The 15,501-nt window shown below is 46.6% G+C and overlaps 1 protein-coding gene across 3 annotated transcripts in view; it reads right to left on the bottom strand.

Annotated features, from left to right (window-relative positions):
* The window catches only part of LOC137793905 (sodium-driven chloride bicarbonate exchanger-like), a 34,780-nt gene that overhangs the window by 2,897 nt on the left and 16,382 nt on the right, over positions 1 to 15,501 (bottom strand). For 2 of the 3 annotated variants that reach the window (XM_068590338.1, XM_068590336.1), the window contains exons 4-25: positions 13,365 to 13,505; positions 13,119 to 13,260; positions 12,780 to 12,940; positions 12,307 to 12,495; positions 10,216 to 10,304; positions 9,763 to 9,920; positions 9,513 to 9,600; positions 8,153 to 8,299; positions 7,555 to 7,655; positions 6,673 to 6,847; positions 5,760 to 5,893; positions 5,348 to 5,593; positions 4,637 to 4,742; positions 3,894 to 4,055; positions 2,747 to 2,860; positions 2,502 to 2,663; positions 1,981 to 2,232; positions 1,397 to 1,465; positions 1,139 to 1,312; positions 932 to 1,054; positions 780 to 844; positions 143 to 256 (exon numbers count right to left, since the gene is read on the bottom strand). In XM_068590338.1, coding sequence (XP_068446439.1) covers positions 143 to 256; positions 780 to 844; positions 932 to 1,054; positions 1,139 to 1,312; positions 1,397 to 1,465; positions 1,981 to 2,232; positions 2,502 to 2,663; positions 2,747 to 2,860; positions 3,894 to 4,055; positions 4,637 to 4,742; positions 5,348 to 5,593; positions 5,760 to 5,893; positions 6,673 to 6,847; positions 7,555 to 7,655; positions 8,153 to 8,299; positions 9,513 to 9,600; positions 9,763 to 9,920; positions 10,216 to 10,304; positions 12,307 to 12,495; positions 12,780 to 12,940; positions 13,119 to 13,260; positions 13,365 to 13,505 — 3,112 coding nt within the window. The remainder of the gene's footprint in view (positions 1 to 142; positions 257 to 779; positions 845 to 931; positions 1,055 to 1,138; positions 1,313 to 1,396; positions 1,466 to 1,980; positions 2,233 to 2,501; positions 2,664 to 2,746; positions 2,861 to 3,893; positions 4,056 to 4,636; positions 4,743 to 5,347; positions 5,594 to 5,759; positions 5,894 to 6,672; positions 6,848 to 7,554; positions 7,656 to 8,152; positions 8,300 to 9,512; positions 9,601 to 9,762; positions 9,921 to 10,215; positions 10,305 to 12,306; positions 12,496 to 12,779; positions 12,941 to 13,118; positions 13,261 to 13,364; positions 13,506 to 15,501) is intronic. The other variant, XM_068590337.1, reaches the window with a different exon arrangement.

The raw sequence follows: 15,501 nt of genomic DNA, 5'->3' as shown, positions 1-15,501 counted from the left end.
CATTTTCATAATAAACACTTGCCTGGGCGCACTCTTACACATAAAAGAAACCATTCCCCCTTTTTTTGACCCTTTAAAAACACTTTGGATTCCCACAGGTGGAATTATTTGGTACTCGAGCGCTGTGAGAGTGGCGGCTAACCTTTTAGCGCTTGGCTCCTTCTTCGCGGTCTCAGCGGGGTTGACGTTCTTCCACACGCTCCCGAAAGATCCTTTGGACATCTCGTCAGTGATGTTCACCGTGGCCGGGTCACACCTTCAAAAAAAAAAAATCACACGCGGAGGAGGACGGCGACGGTTATTCCACTTTGCATGAGACGCTTTCTGCTAAGAAATAAAAGGCCTGGGAAAGCCGGACTGATAACTCCAGGAGTTGTGGGATTCATCGAGCAATAGTTGAACATTTTGGAACATTTCTTGCAGAGTTGGATGTGGTTTCATGAGGTGTGACACTGTTTTGCGACAAAATCTCTACGGGGTCTAAGCTAGCTAGCTCCGAGCTGTAGCGTCACACTTAACCCACAGAGTGGCATCCATCTTCTAAAGACATTGGATGTAGCTTCATGTTTTACAGTAATTACCAACACTGGATACCCTTGGCCACTTCATTCAATCAGCTGTAGCTGCTCTGTATTCAGTCTTAATTATATTTACTCAAGGGCTGTGCCTCTAACGTACAATTTGCACGCACTTGTAGCAGTCTACGGAAATATTTCACCGCTGACACCATTGCGTTTGAAGGACGCTCGAGCACCTAATTAAAGATCTAAATGACTTACTTGTAGTGTCCCTCCAGTGGCACTTGGACAATGCCTTCCTCCTCTGCAATAATACTGTGCTCCTCCTGGAGAAAGAGACAGAAGAGCACATCTGAACCACTGCAGCTCTGCTGGAGACTTTGAGTCATCAGAATGGTGATCTATCGCCGCACCTCTTCTTCTGAATCCTCCAGTTTCTTCTTCTTCCACTCTGGCATCAGGTCGTCCAGCCAGCTCAGCTCCCTCTTGGAGAAGACCAAGTCCAGCAGCTTACGGATGAACACCAGGGCCAAGACCTGACGCAGCACACACACAGACAAATATCAAGCAATCATACGCGCTGACGCGTGCATGCGCGACCGCAAACGCAACCCGGTTACCATCATGGGGAAGACGATGGCGGCCTTGGAGGTCTTGATGACCCAGAGCAGGATCAAGCAGGTGAGCTGGACGATGGTGAAGAGGTGCACCTTCCTCAGCGGGACGTGACGAAGGTAGATGAAGTCCGGCTGATGTTTGGCCGGCATGCTGAACAGCCTCAGGCGGTCGAAGAACTGCGCGGGTACACAAACAATTCACGAGTTCATCCTGCATCTTCTCTCCTTTAACCCTCACGACAGAACATCAGCAGAGCTCACCTGGATGCCTCTGAGTGAGGAAGCCCCCATGTACAGAAAGACTCCGTACAGCACAGGCATGGGGATGAACTGGAGACACACAGATACATATATATTAACATTTTGGAAATCCCATTTAAGTCCCAGCATGCCCCATTCAGACAATCTGTTGGCTTAAAATACGTAATTTTTCTATTTTTTTTAACCGAACGACACAGTTTTTTGACTAAACTCCTTCCTAACAGGCCAATGCTTTATTTTATTGTGATTTTTGTTGCAGATTCTGATTCTTTAGGTCCTAATCTTTTCAAAAGGGTGTCTTATTGACGCTCCAGGAGGCTTTTTTGGGGAATCTGGCTCATATCATGCTGGATGTTTATAGGTATTATCAAAATATTTTTAAAAGTGTTTTTTCTTTTTGCAGATATGCTTTTTTTTCCCAAGACTTTGTTGAACAAATACATACAATACACACAAGTACTGTAATTAATTTGGAGATCCTATGATGACTCAAACACAGGGGAAAAAGAGGTTTGGAGACAAAAATTGGTTCCTCAATTAACAAATACATGACTTGGTGTACATTTTGCCGTTCGCCCACTGACCTTCAGCACGGAGGTCATGAAGACGGAGCAGCCCATCAGGGTGAAGATCATGAGGCCGGTGAAGCGCTGCTCTCGGATGCCCAGGAACTTGGGCTGCTCGCCGGGCGCCGAGCACTCCGACTCCAGCTTCAGGCTGTTCACGTGGGAGATGGAGAGCACCGTGGCCGCCACGAACCACGGCAGGCCCATTATCGAGCACACGCCCAGCATCACCCCCACCACGAACAGGTCCAGGTGGTAGCCGCAGCCTTTCTGCGGGGCGCCACACAAAGACAGAGGGGGTTCAGACACAGCCGAGTTAATAAAGTTGAGCTTTTGTTGATTATGGTGGTGGACAAAAAAAGTTCCCGAGCACCAGAGTCCCTTTAGAAAACCTCTCATTTTACTGCAATGTCATTTTTTGTGAGAGATTGAGAGTAAGTAGGCAATAACCACACATATAACCAATTCTCTATATCCATAGGAGCAGCTGAGCATACAAGAAAATGCATTCATTTGGTTATGTTAAGGTTTTGAACTACCTTTAGTTTGTGCTCCTTCCTGTTGATGATGACGGCTGTGATCTGCTGGTCCATGAAGATGAGGATGGTGCAGAGCAGAGCGGGGACGAAGGTGATGATGGTGGTCCACCAGGGGTTGGGCCCCACAGGGTTGATGAGCCAGCCGCGATCGTCCCTGGTCGGCTGGGGTCGGACAAAAGAAAGATGGCGGTGAGCACGTGAGCGAAGAGCAATATGTTGGATTGCTCGCAAGCCTTCGGACTTACTTTGAACTTGCTGGGGACCTGCAGTTTAGGAGAGGGGATCCCCAAGGCGTAATCTATAAGAACCATAGTCAGGATGGTGATGAAGACAGCAAAGTCACTGATGATGGCCCGCACCTGGAGACACAAACAAACACACACACTGTGATCAGACAAACGTCCATCTTATCTTTAAACATTGAGCCCTGAGAGCAGGGCGGAGGCGTTAAAGATGCTTATTGTCAATGCCTTAAAATATCCCACAGTTAAACTATATTTCCTAGGAATGATACATGTCTTTTTTCTGACTTTTGACATGAATATTGCAACGGCCAGACGACGTCGTAGCGTTCATCGCCACACGGTGGCGCTGGTAAACTACAGATTAGTTTCAGCATCACGCCACCCAGTCGCTCATGAGTGTCATCCAATGATAAATCATAGATATTTCACATATAGAGCGCAGAGCGCACACACAAGGCTGGAGGCTTTGGGCTGTGACATGAAACCTCCAATAGGTGGCAGCATAAACTAAAAGGACCGACAGAAGCAAAGCCCAGTGAAGCAGGAAGTCTAAACCAGTGCATGCTTCAGAAATGATGCAGAGATCTCAAAAGATAAGGTCAATACAATGAAATCCTCTGTAAGTAAATATGTGTATCCTGTCTGTGTGTTCAGGGTTTATAGTTCCAAGAAGGAACTTATAAGACAAAGGGTCCCTGTTGCATGAGACGACGGGCCTCCACCAGAACTGGAACCAGAGATTCAAAGAGACAGATTTTGGGACGTTTTGTCTTAGAGGTTTTTTTGCATCTCTTTGGGGTTGTTTTGTGTCCCTTTGTAGTCTTTTAGGATCTCTTTTTTGTTATTTTTGCATCACTTAGTGGTCATTTGGTGTCTCTTTGTGGTTGTTTAGTGTCTCTTTGTGGTCATTTTATGTCTCTTTGTGGTCATTTGGTTTCTCTTTGTGGTCCTTTAGTGTCTCTTTGTGGTCCTTTAGTGTCTCTTTTTTGTTGTTTAGTGTCTCTTCGTGGTTATTTTATGTCTCTGTCGTCATTCAGTGTCTCTTTGTGGTCATTTAGTGTCTCTTTGTGGTTATTTAGTGTCTCTTTGTGGTTATATAGTGTCTCTTTGTGGTCATCTATTACCTTTCTGCATCTCTCTTACGTACCTTAGTGGGAAAGTAGCGGCTCGTCTTGAACTCCTTGAGGAAAGCGGACATGAAGACGGTGGAGAAGAAGAGGAGGACGCACCAGAAGAGGACGTCGGGGATGTAGGGGCCGTGGGGGCCGCAGGCGCTGCCAATAAACTCCCCGCGAAACATCTCGCACTCCTACTGGCACCAGAGGACACGGTGATGACGATTAAGATAATAATAATAATCAGGTTACAATGTCAAAGGACATAATGGCGATGATGTCGGTGTCAGCGGTCTGAACTGGTGCTTTCATCTTTCACTTAATCAGCGCTCTGTGCTTTAAATATCTATATAGTACATGACTCGTCTATTCTCAGTCAATCCCGGTGGCCTCGCGTGTCTATTTAACTATTTGCAGCCGTTCAAGCGTGTGTGGGAGTGTCGCAGCGCGCCGCCGCTGGCACGACTTATTTGCGGCTGCGAGAAAATCCACTCTTCACACTTCATCTTCACGCTCCATGCTAAATCCTGTGAAATCCTGCCCACACGTTCGTAATCCCCGCCTAGACTTATGACGCTTCCTGATGAAGCACAAATGTGGGAGACACGACGCGGCGCCAAAGACGGATAGAAGAAATATCCCCAACTAGTTGTGATCGTGTGCTAATTGAAGGATGGGTCTTAAGCACGACTAGGAGTGGACTCGAATGCAAGATCGAAGCATCTGAAGGCCGTAGGTGACCCTATTTCCTCTCCAAATGTGGAGCGTCCCTTACCTTGACCTCCAGCATGGTCCAGTTGACCTGGGAGGCCGTGATGTTCTTCTCCTCCCAGAACCGCAGGGTCTCGTTGCTGGGGTACATGGGCTCCACACACGCACACCTGAGGAGGATATTAATGAATTAATTGAAACTGACAGAGAAGCAATTTCATAAATATTTGAGATCCTCAGTAATTAAGAGATAGGGGACATCTATTGAGGTATAAACTGAAGATGAAATGAACTGTTAACTGTGTGAAAACTGGGTTTCCTATTGTTCTATAATATTTAACTAAACTACTTTTGGATTATCACATAACAAAGGAAGCGTAACATGTCTACTTTGACTTTTGAGATGAGCTTTTCCAATTTTCTGACACTTTATAGACTAAAAAATGTATTTAATAATGGAGAAAAAAAAAACACAAATTTCGACGCGTTCAACATGAAATGATTCTGCTGGCGTTTTTAAAACAGTGGAAATGTCAGCATAGCCTGCAGTCCAGCTCTTAGCCTGACGGAGCCACGTGAACAGCTTACGAGGATCATGCATGACGCTCCTGACACACACTCAACATGGGATTATTCATCATAAAGCAAAACCCGTCACAGAAACAGAACTGGCAGCGTGTCTGCGCCATCTGTCGTTTGATGATGCAGCAAAACACTCGAGCGCGTGTGTGCAAATGTGCGACGGTTGGGGTACACATGTCTCTGCCTCGCTTACGAGTACTGTGTGAGTTTCTGAAGGTCGTTGTTTTTGTTGATGGGGTAGTGCGTCCCCAGGTGGATCAGCTTCTCCAGCGCCTCGTAGATGAAGATGATGCAGATCAGCGCGGCGAACGCTTCCTCTGTGAAGCGCGTGATGTAACAGACGAGCGAGCTGGCGTCCGTGGCTACCAGCAGGAGACAAAAGAAGGCCGTCCACAGGCCGATGCAGGCCCTCAGGGAGAGGTAGGAGAGGCCGTACTCCCTGAGAGACACACACACACACACACACACACACACACACACACACACACACGCGCACGCACTCGGGAGTGAGCTGTACGGCATCCCCACCATCAACACGGACATATGCTACTGTCACAAAACACAATGTGTGGTGCAAAAATAGGAGGAAAAGGAAGACAACCTACTTGCAGAACTTGAAGAGAATTTTCTCAAAGACAAGAACCGGCCCGGTGCTGCCCAAGATGGTGAGGGGCTGACCGGCAAAGATGGAGTAGGCTATCCCAGTCATGGACGCCCCGAACAGGGACTCAATAGCACTCTGGGAACACGGGAGGGGAAATGCTCTGGTTCAACAGCTACACATGGTTTCTGCTCTCGGGTACACACTTTTGCATGAACACAGCGGCTAATGAGCTAATTGCTAACGCTAGCATGGCAACAGGCTCACAATGACAATGCAATCACGCGGTCATGCAACGTCAGCGTAAAAATCCAAAGAGGCGTTTTTTGGATCAACTAATTGGTAATGAATCTAAATGTTTGATTACTTGCTTGGACAAATTTCCAAACTTAATAACAGCCCAATTTTAAAGCCGGTATTTGCAGGTGTTTAGTCATAAACCAAAGTACTAGATGAATAGTCACCAAAGTTCTACTTGGTGTACTAATCTGGGAATCAAATATGGCAATCCATCAAGTGTTTTTTAGATATATCACTAGATCCCTATTGCTATACTAAGGTCCGTCCTCTGGGGACCATGAATGTCGATCCATCTCATCGTCGCTGAGATCCTTCAGTCTGGACCAAAGCGGTGAAACGACCAACCAACTGATGGACATTGTCATCCCTTAAGCTCCACTGCTAGCGTGGATAAAAAAAAAAAACACGGCGCAAGCTTATTGTGCCATATCGGCCGTTGATGGAAAGAAAAGGTTTATGGAGATTAGTGGAGCAGCGCCAGAAATGTTCATCGGTTTGATGCTGTTGAACGAGCGCTTGTGTTCTGAGTTACTTCTGACTAGTTGTTTCTAAACTGTTTGAGAACTCCCTATCGGGTGCGATCGCGTCTCGGCAGCGGTGAAGATGCGGCCTCTTACCACGCGTCCCTCCGTGGCCTCGCCCAGGAGTCCCCCGAAGGTGATGACGGGCGACATGCAGGCGCAGTAGAGGAAGAGGAACGAGGCCAGACACTGCAGGCTGATGGCGTCGGTGTAGTCGGAAATGTAGTGAGGGGCCTTTCGCTTGATGTCCATGAAGAAGCCACCGAATAACCTGTGGTGAAACGGGGATTTTAGGGAGAGAATGTCGCGGAGACAAAGCCCACGTGTGCTACTTCGGGACCACAGGCGGCGACATTGTAGCGCAGTGCGTCGACATCTTCGTCTAACTTTCTCACCGAAAGCCGCGTGTTTTCATCAATGCACATTTGTCGACTCATGCTTCAATCGGAGCGACTCTCAGCCAGAGCGAGCCGGCTTTTCTGCTGCAGCGGCGAGCGAGCCAGCTGGAGGCGGAGGCGGTTGCCATGGCAACAGTGCGACGGGACCGTTATGCTTATTTTCGGTCCGAGGCGCCGATGCCGTGTCCCGGCCAACGTGAGCTGGGATCTGTAGATGCAAACGGCATCCAGAATCCCCCGTTGTCTTCGGGTGATTTCTGGGTTTTCATTAGGGTTTTTTTTTCCATCTTTAATCCCTTCTGTGAATCTTAACATTTGCCTCTTCAAATCATCAATCAGATCGCGTGTGAAGTACAATTCTTGATGTCAAGAGTGGCGAGACGTACATTTAGATTGTTGCAAAAGAAAGAAAAGTCAAGTGGGATGAGTGATAACGGACTAGAGAGGCTAAAGTCATAGTTTGTGGACTCGTGGGACGGCTATCAGGCGACAGGGAGACGGGGAGGAAGACGAAGATGAGCTCGGGGAGAGACGAAGGAAGCGCAACACAAACCCCCGCTCGCCTCCGTCCCGCACTTACCTCCCGGTGCGCTGCAGCTCGGGGCCGCCGTGCCCTCCGTGCTCCTCCGAGTCTCCGAGATCTGTCACTCCGTTGGGAAGAGGGGGAATCTTCCGCTTTTCCTGTGTGGTTAAGATCACTGTCATCATCATCATCATCATCATCATCGTCGTCGTGACAATAAGCGACAGCTGCACTGAGTCAGACGTTTGTTGCAACGAGGCGTCGCAGCTATTCAAACACACTTTTATACGACAAATGATTGTTCTCTCGTGCACGAATCGTGCATCACACAGCGGTGTGTCATCAATTTACTGCAGGAGTCCAACGACAGAGAGAAAAATCTGATTTTATTTGTGGTTCTGATTCTGAAAAAATACTTTTGTAATCACCTGGAGCCACTTTCTGATCGGTAACTCTCCCAAACAAGATGGCGGATTTGTCAAAGTAGACCAAAATAACTAATGAGAGGGGGGGCGGGGGATAGCGAATGTTTTGGAGAGGATTGAGAGCAGAGCCCTGGGGAGCGCCGTCGAGATTAGAGGAGAGCGCAGATGCTTCAAAATATTCCTCAGCAGGCAGTGCGAACTCTCAGAAGGTTCAGTTTAGCGCTCTTTACCTGAGATGGCACGTTTTTGGGAGGCTCTATTCTGATGGAGGGGTCCCACTCTCCGGGGGGTAACACCGTCACCTGGTCCAGGAACTCGTCGATGCCCGCCACCAGGTCGTTCCTGTCTTTGGCCTTGTAAGCGACATCGTGGAAAATCTGCGGAGCAGAGCATTCGGGAGTTTTCTTTTATCGTCTGCGGATCATTTTGTTTGTTGTTGTAATACTCGGTTCGGCCTCAAGAGGCCACTACTCCGAGTAGTCATGTTTTAATTCACATAACTTGCTAAATACAATATTGTGTTTCGAGTGCATTGAGAAAATAAAAATATATGGAAGAAAAAATGTGGTAGTGATGCACTTCAGCCTCTAGTGGCCAAAATGAGTATAACAACAAACTTGTAACATTTAAAATTGTTCTTTCGCCTTTTATCCAGAACCTTAGAAAGCTTATCCTGCTACATGAAAACTATTTAAATCAGAAAATGGATCAACGCATTTATTTTCCTGACTCCCGTACTACATGTCAATGTATTTACAGAAGGTCATACACCATATGTCCCATGCTGGAGCCGCAACATGTTTCAGGATTCTACATGATACATGATTCTTGCACAAAACAAATAAGAGTGAGCGGTGCGATTCATTCATGATGAAACAGGCCGACTTCCATACATTTCTATTTTAATACGTCCCAGAGGAATGCTGCCAACAGGGAAGAAAGGCAACATCTGGCTCGGATGATGTTCGGTAACATCAGCTCACAGCTGCACTGTGGGAACTCCTGTCACTGTTGTCATGTCTGCGGATCCCCAAAGGCTTCTCCAGCTTTTAACAGAGGTCAAAGGTCAGGTCAGCGAAGTAGAGTTGGAAGGTGGACTTTTGATTGATGGAGTAGTTTCTCTGCTCCATTAACTTCATATATATTATTTTGTCTTGTTGACATCAACATGATGTCAAGTGTAGAAAACATAAAAGGCATGAAAAATAGGTTATTTCTATTAATCTAATTTATGTGTACAAACAAGTATTTCATGATAAAAGGTTAATTTCTCTGGATTTGATTCTAGCAGCAGCAGCTGTGACGGAAAGAGCTCAGTAGGTGATGAGACGGTGAGCGCATGCTGGTTACATTATTTATTAATCACGACATTTAGGAGAGCAATTTCTTTTAGATTTATTCAAGATTATTAAGGCCCCCTTGGCTTTTAGCCTTCAGTAAGTCGTCTTTCACAGGGCAAGTCCTCGTTTTTGGGATATTAAATTGTTGTATTGCTTCTTTTACTTCAGAAAAATGCCTGAATACTTCCTCCACCCCTGCCAGCATCATCATACAGCTTGAGTTTGTAATAATGTTGTACTTTGAGCTCACCTCATCTGTCATCAGGGTAGCAATAGACCGGCCAATTTCATGATACTGTGGACCTTTTCCCAGAGGGCCAAGCAGGATGAAAAGAAACCTGTGTAACACAAAGAAAAGCATGTTTGAGCAAAAGTCAAATCCATTTCTAATGAAACATTTGCGGGGATTATCAGCTTATCCATCCAGACTAGAAACAGTTGACAGAGCGAAAGAGAAGCAGAGGCGAGCGGGGGGCTTTTTCCAGCAGCTTGTGTTTGACCTGGTGGTGATGGGAACCTCAGCAAGGCCATTGAGGAGCACGGCAGGAGACAGGCGGACGAAGGCCACCACAGGACGTTCCAGGAATTCCAGCTCCCCGACCAGGACGTTGGACGCCTCAGCACCAGGAGGGATCTTCTTCATGAAGTGGAGGTCAATCTTTGAGATGGAAGGAAACCCAAAACCGCACAAAAGATCAGGATGAACGTTCCGCTCTGAGCTAAAACACGGGAGACAGATGGAAAGGGGTTGTTACAGTAAATCATCCGTCTCCAAATCACTGGCTGGATGTGATCCTGACGGCCCACACGGCAACAGAAAAACAAGCTTCCCAGAGCAAGGTGGCCATTTCACACGTAACCCAAGCTTGGTTAAACATACAGCGCTGGTTATGGGTCCAGCTATCAGTGCCTGTGGATAAACAGCGGCACCAGCGGTGGGTCTGGCTGCTCACCTTGCTGAAGTCGACGGCGCTGTTTTCGCGGCTGACGTCCGGTTTGCCCTCGCTGTTCGCCGGCTGGGACTGAGGTGAGGTCGTTTGGCCTGTCGGGCAGAGCGGGAAACCGACATGTCAACTTTCACGGAGGCTCGGCTTGTAACAACACTGCTTTCCCACACAAAGACAGAGGTGTCCAGTGACTACAGGGTACGGTTATGTTCTCTGAAAAATACGATACAACAGTGGAGCCTTTTGTTGTAGGCGCTGTGCCTTCATTGGTGAAAAGGTTCAGAGCTCGTGACAAAAGATAATATTGTACCTTGTTTCAGAGTGTACCTGGTGAGTTAGATTCATATTAATCTGTGTGATGCTCAGGGGTGCGCTGGACGTAGTGACGTTAGCCAAATAAAGTGAGGTAAACTAAATGAGGTACAATCTTTAACTCCCATGAAGTGTATCAACAAATAGTTTCTCATTTTAAATGTTTTTTTTGTTTGTTTTAAATTTCGCTTAAAAGTCAAAGATTGCTCCTTTTAGATTAAATTCTCAAGCAGTTTGTGATGTGAACGCAGCAATTTGAGCCAATCGCAGCACAAGGAAACGCAAAATGTCACAAGGAGTGATGCTACTAAAACCAAAGGTGTTGTGCGACACATAAGAAAATACTCTTAAATGCTCTCTTGCAGATAGATGAGAGGATTGATACCAATGACAAAGCTGTTGGTTCAATACGCAGTAATGCCACAGTGAAGCAAGCAGCGGGTTAGCTTAACTTAGCTAACTGGAAACAGCTAGCCTGGCTTTGTAACAGAATCTGAAATCCTCTTAACAGCATCTCTAAAGCTCATCATTGGACAGAGCCAGACTGTCTGTTTCCCCGTTTCCAGTTGTTTGCAATAAGCTAAGATAACTTGAGCTGCTGGCTGTAGCTTCATATTTAACATAATTACCCCCATTTTGTCAAACCCCAAATAGTTGTACACTTACCGTATTATAAAAAGCAAACAAACTTTATCTCATTACTGTAGATAAAGCCTGTTTCCACCCTTTTCCAGTTGTTATGCAATGCTAAGCTAAGCAGCTTCATATTTACTGTGAAAACACAGGGATGGTTGAACATGTTGTGTTATGCAGTTAGTAACCGCTATTAGGAATTAGTCACTTATGTGAGTGAAAAACAAGAGTCACAGATTGTCTGTGGTTTGTAGTCATTGAACACATTGTTGACAATGACAGGAAGTGGAGAGCATAATCATGACAACCAGAACAATGCACATGCCCTGGTTCACATAAATAATTCTGCAAAATTGCTACCACTTACCCAAAGTACAGAAAAGCTTCTGCATACTTAAAACCATCTACTTGTATTTGTATTTCCTCACTTCAGAGTTTCAAAAAGCTCAAAAAGCATCAGAAATGTGAGTTTTTTTCTCCCTTCTTGACCGCACAACCCATTTCTAACTTCTCATGATGTTGCTCTCCGCTTTAATTAGTTATTTTTGAATGCTATTGCTGCTACTATCTCTAGGCTTTTCGTGTTGAGAGCATCAGCTGAGGCGCTCTGGTTGCCTGTGCAGATTTCCTGCTCTGTGTCGTCATGCGCGATGGGACAGTAGCCTTGCGCAACTGCCTGAAGAACACTAAGGCGCTTGGGGTTGGTGTTGCCAAAGGGCGTGTCTGGGGTCTCGTTGCATTGGCCGCTGGAGGAGCTCAAAGGTGATGGAGGGGTGGAAAGACATGAAGAGCAACACACACGCCGCGGCCATGCCACACGGGAAAAGGTCTCTCTGGGTGGTGTATTGTTGGGGAGCTCGGGCAAACATTTGGGAGGTTTTAAGGTTTGATAATAAAGGCTGTTTACTGGTTGAGTGACACACAAACACACACACACGTGCAAAACGCAGAAGACGACGACAAACACAGACACAAACACGGAGAGACACAAACGAGAAAGGAGAAAATGAGATATCACACAGCAGTAAAACAGTAAGTCACAGATGGACAGACTTCGGAAAAAATGCATGCGAAGGATAACAACATTATGAAAGCACACTCGATATGTTCACACGACAACATTCACGGTCAAGGACCGACACGTTTGCTCACCATTCTTGTCCATAGAATGAGGCTCGGACTGCTTCTTGCCGATGTCGGCGAAGGAGCGTACGATCGGTATGCGGTTGGCCAGTTTCTTGTGGTTTTGGTGGTGGTGCTGTTTGAGCAGGGCCTCGCGGATCCTCTTCCTGGCATCCGGCCCCACAGGGCCCGACAACTCGTGCTGATCCAGAACCATGTCTGAGAAGTAAAGGACACACACGAATAGGTTTTTGCATTAACTCTTTTAACCCATGTGAAATCCACTGTGGCTACTATTGATGTCGCCGCGTGGAGGCCGGCGATTGCTAAGCTGATTATTCAGAGAGAGAGAAAACGACCCGCTGCTGCTGATTTAATCGCACAAAACCAGGTTAAGATCACGCAGCACAATTTCCCCCCACAATCAGATAAAAACTCTCTTTGGCTGCTCTCGAAAGCTAAAGTTTTCCCATGTGAGATACACAAAACCACCGAGTGTTTACCTGCGATCTCCTCCAGCGAGTTGGCCCTCATGTCCAGCATCACGGTGCCGTTCATGATGCAGCTGCGCAGCTCGAAGAGACTGTGCAGGGACAGAGTGGCCACGTAGGGTTTACTCCACCGCTCGCCGCCATCCTCGACATCCTCCTCAAACTTAAGCCACCTGATTAAAAACACAACTCGGTAAATATACATACAAGACACCATAAATTTGATGTGTAGTTACGGTCTCAATAAGGTGTAACTTATACGTATATATACACAAGTTATATGTTAGTTAAACAGCGTATGGCGCCATAACAACAAGCGCTTGCCGTCACACACAAATGAAAAAGTTGTACCTGGCTGTTTCTTTCCATTCGGCGTCCTCGCCCTCCCGGAGGCAGATTTCGTCCAGCTCAGTGAACAGGGCGTGGGGCATGTGCTCCTCGTCGCCATCCTCGGTCCCCAACAGAAACTGCACCCTCTGAGCTGGTGTGTCTGCTGCAGCCAACGGGACAGGAGATGGAGATTATAGGAAAAAAATAAGTGGAACATTTGCGCCAGCTGAAGCTGCAGTTAGCGTCAGTGCTTTTCTGAAGACCTACTGTGTGAGGGGGATTCTCTTCCGTCCGCTGAGGAGTCCCTCTCCTTGGACCTCTTCCTGTGTTTGTGCCCGTGGTGACGGTGACGTCTGTGCGACCTCCGGCCCAGGGGAACGTGAACCCCGATGTAGAGAGTGCGGTGACCTGGAGACAACATGCAGCAAACGTTAAGATCCTTCCTTTAAACTCAAGACTCGTGTTTTCTTCAACCCGACTCACTTCATCATTTTATCATAAATCGTGTTTCAATTCTTGAGTTATGGGCAAAAACCTTTGACAATCAAATCTGAATCCAAGTGGACATTTGTGCCAAATCGGATGAAATTCACAAGACGTTTACAAAATATCGCCTTGACGAGAAGGTCACAGCGAAGTGGACGTACGACCACCAAATCTCAGCAAGGACTCGGTAGCTACAAATGCTACTGTGCATTACCCAAGGGTCACCTCTTTAGATCGTCTTTGCATCCCTCAGTGACATCATCTCGTTCTCAAAACAATCTCTAAGGGTGTAGCGTACCCTTGGCTCTCTCTGCGGATCCAGCTCCCTGAGAGAGAGAACCAGAGGTCGCCCTCATAATTCACACGAGGTGTCATGTGGTGAGGAATAAGGTAGGCTTTCAGAGCCTGCAATATTGCCAATGAGAGCAATGAGATAGGGTGTGACTGAGTGGTGGAGCCAGTGCACTGAAACCTAACTATGGGAACAGCAGGCAGTAGCCGGCCATACAGTCATGGAGTGGAACCAGAGAAGCTGCACTTAGTAAATGAACTGTTAGCTCCAGGCCCACGCTTGAATAAAGAGCTCTTGTTCTCTCTAAAGCTGAAAATCAATTTTGAAATTGGATGACTTTTACAATTAGGGAGTTTTTTTAACTTTATTTTTAATCAATACGGAACATATAATTAGACCGGGACTGTGGGAGGATATTATTGCACGATGTGATGGGCGAGCGTGTGCGTGCATACGCGCACACATGAGCGCATCCACAGGGTCAGCGCGGCGATAACGCGAGCTGACTTTCCCCTTCTTCACCGCCGGCCCTCGGCTCAGTAGCCGGACGCAGACGGCACCGCTCGCCCACGCCATATGAAGCGCCACAGCGTCCAGCGTCACGCGACTCTGATGCTTGAGAACTACACATCGTTATGTGGTGGGATGCATCATAAAGTGTTCCCTGTGTTATGGTCTGTAGGACTCTAAATCACCATAATTTACTAAATGAACATCATTCTGTACTGAAGAAGACTTGAAACTAGAGATGTCATTTTTATAATAGACTTTTTTACATCCTGACTTCTTTTTGCAACTAGAGGAGTCGCCCCCTGGTGCTCAGGAGAGAGAATGCAGCTTTTACACATGAAGCATAGACTTCTATACAACCAGAGGACTCGCCCAATGCTGTTAGGTACCAACAACATCTGTCCCTGCCTACTTTCATTTTAGTTTACTGTAGGAAAATAACTCTGTGAATAAGCTTCATTGTGCCACAATCACCAAATCTAAGCCCTTGTATCTTAACTTTTATAGAAGAACCATTGACGTACCACTTTTGCATTCAAACTCAAATCCCAGCTCAAGTTAAGCCACTTATGCAGGTTTAGGAAACAATTAGTGTATTCCGATTATTATTATTATTAAATGTTTAATTTAGTCTGAGGGGAAAATATCCCACATGAATGCCTTCAAGTGTGCTTTGGAGACATGACTCACATCATAGTGTACAATCAGATTCAAGCAATGCACAGTTATTAAATGAATCACCTACAGTGAGAGCTCACTGACATCACTGCATCTGAAAAGAGACGCCCACTCAATGCCTTCCTCCAGTAGGGTTTCAGAGCAGAGGTTGAGTGAGGTTCGGTACGTCAGAGAGCGTTAATGGCAGAACTAACCGCATGTCACAATGCGTTTGGCCTTTGGGAGTGCGTTTGACGCTGTCAGCATGTCATCTGAAGGCTTGTTCATCCGGAGCAAAGCGCTGTTAGCATCGTGTAAATTATGTATGTCAGAAGCGGGAGGAAAGACTGACTTTGCAGAAAAAGTGAATTCCACAATAAAATGCAGATTCCAGCAGTCAGGAACAATATGTGAGGAAAACACAAGAGCGGAGCACCAACGCTTCAAAGGTTCATGAGT

The sequence above is a fragment of the Clinocottus analis genome, unplaced genomic scaffold (genome assembly GCF_023055335.1).
Source record: "Clinocottus analis isolate CAN_PGR_092001 unplaced genomic scaffold, fCliAna1.0.p SCAF_24, whole genome shotgun sequence".
In the NCBI taxonomy this organism is placed as follows: Eukaryota; Metazoa; Chordata; class Actinopteri; order Perciformes; family Cottidae; genus Clinocottus; species Clinocottus analis.
The sequence above is the reverse complement of the archived record's forward strand: the minus strand, read 5'-3'. Positions and strand labels throughout refer to the sequence as shown.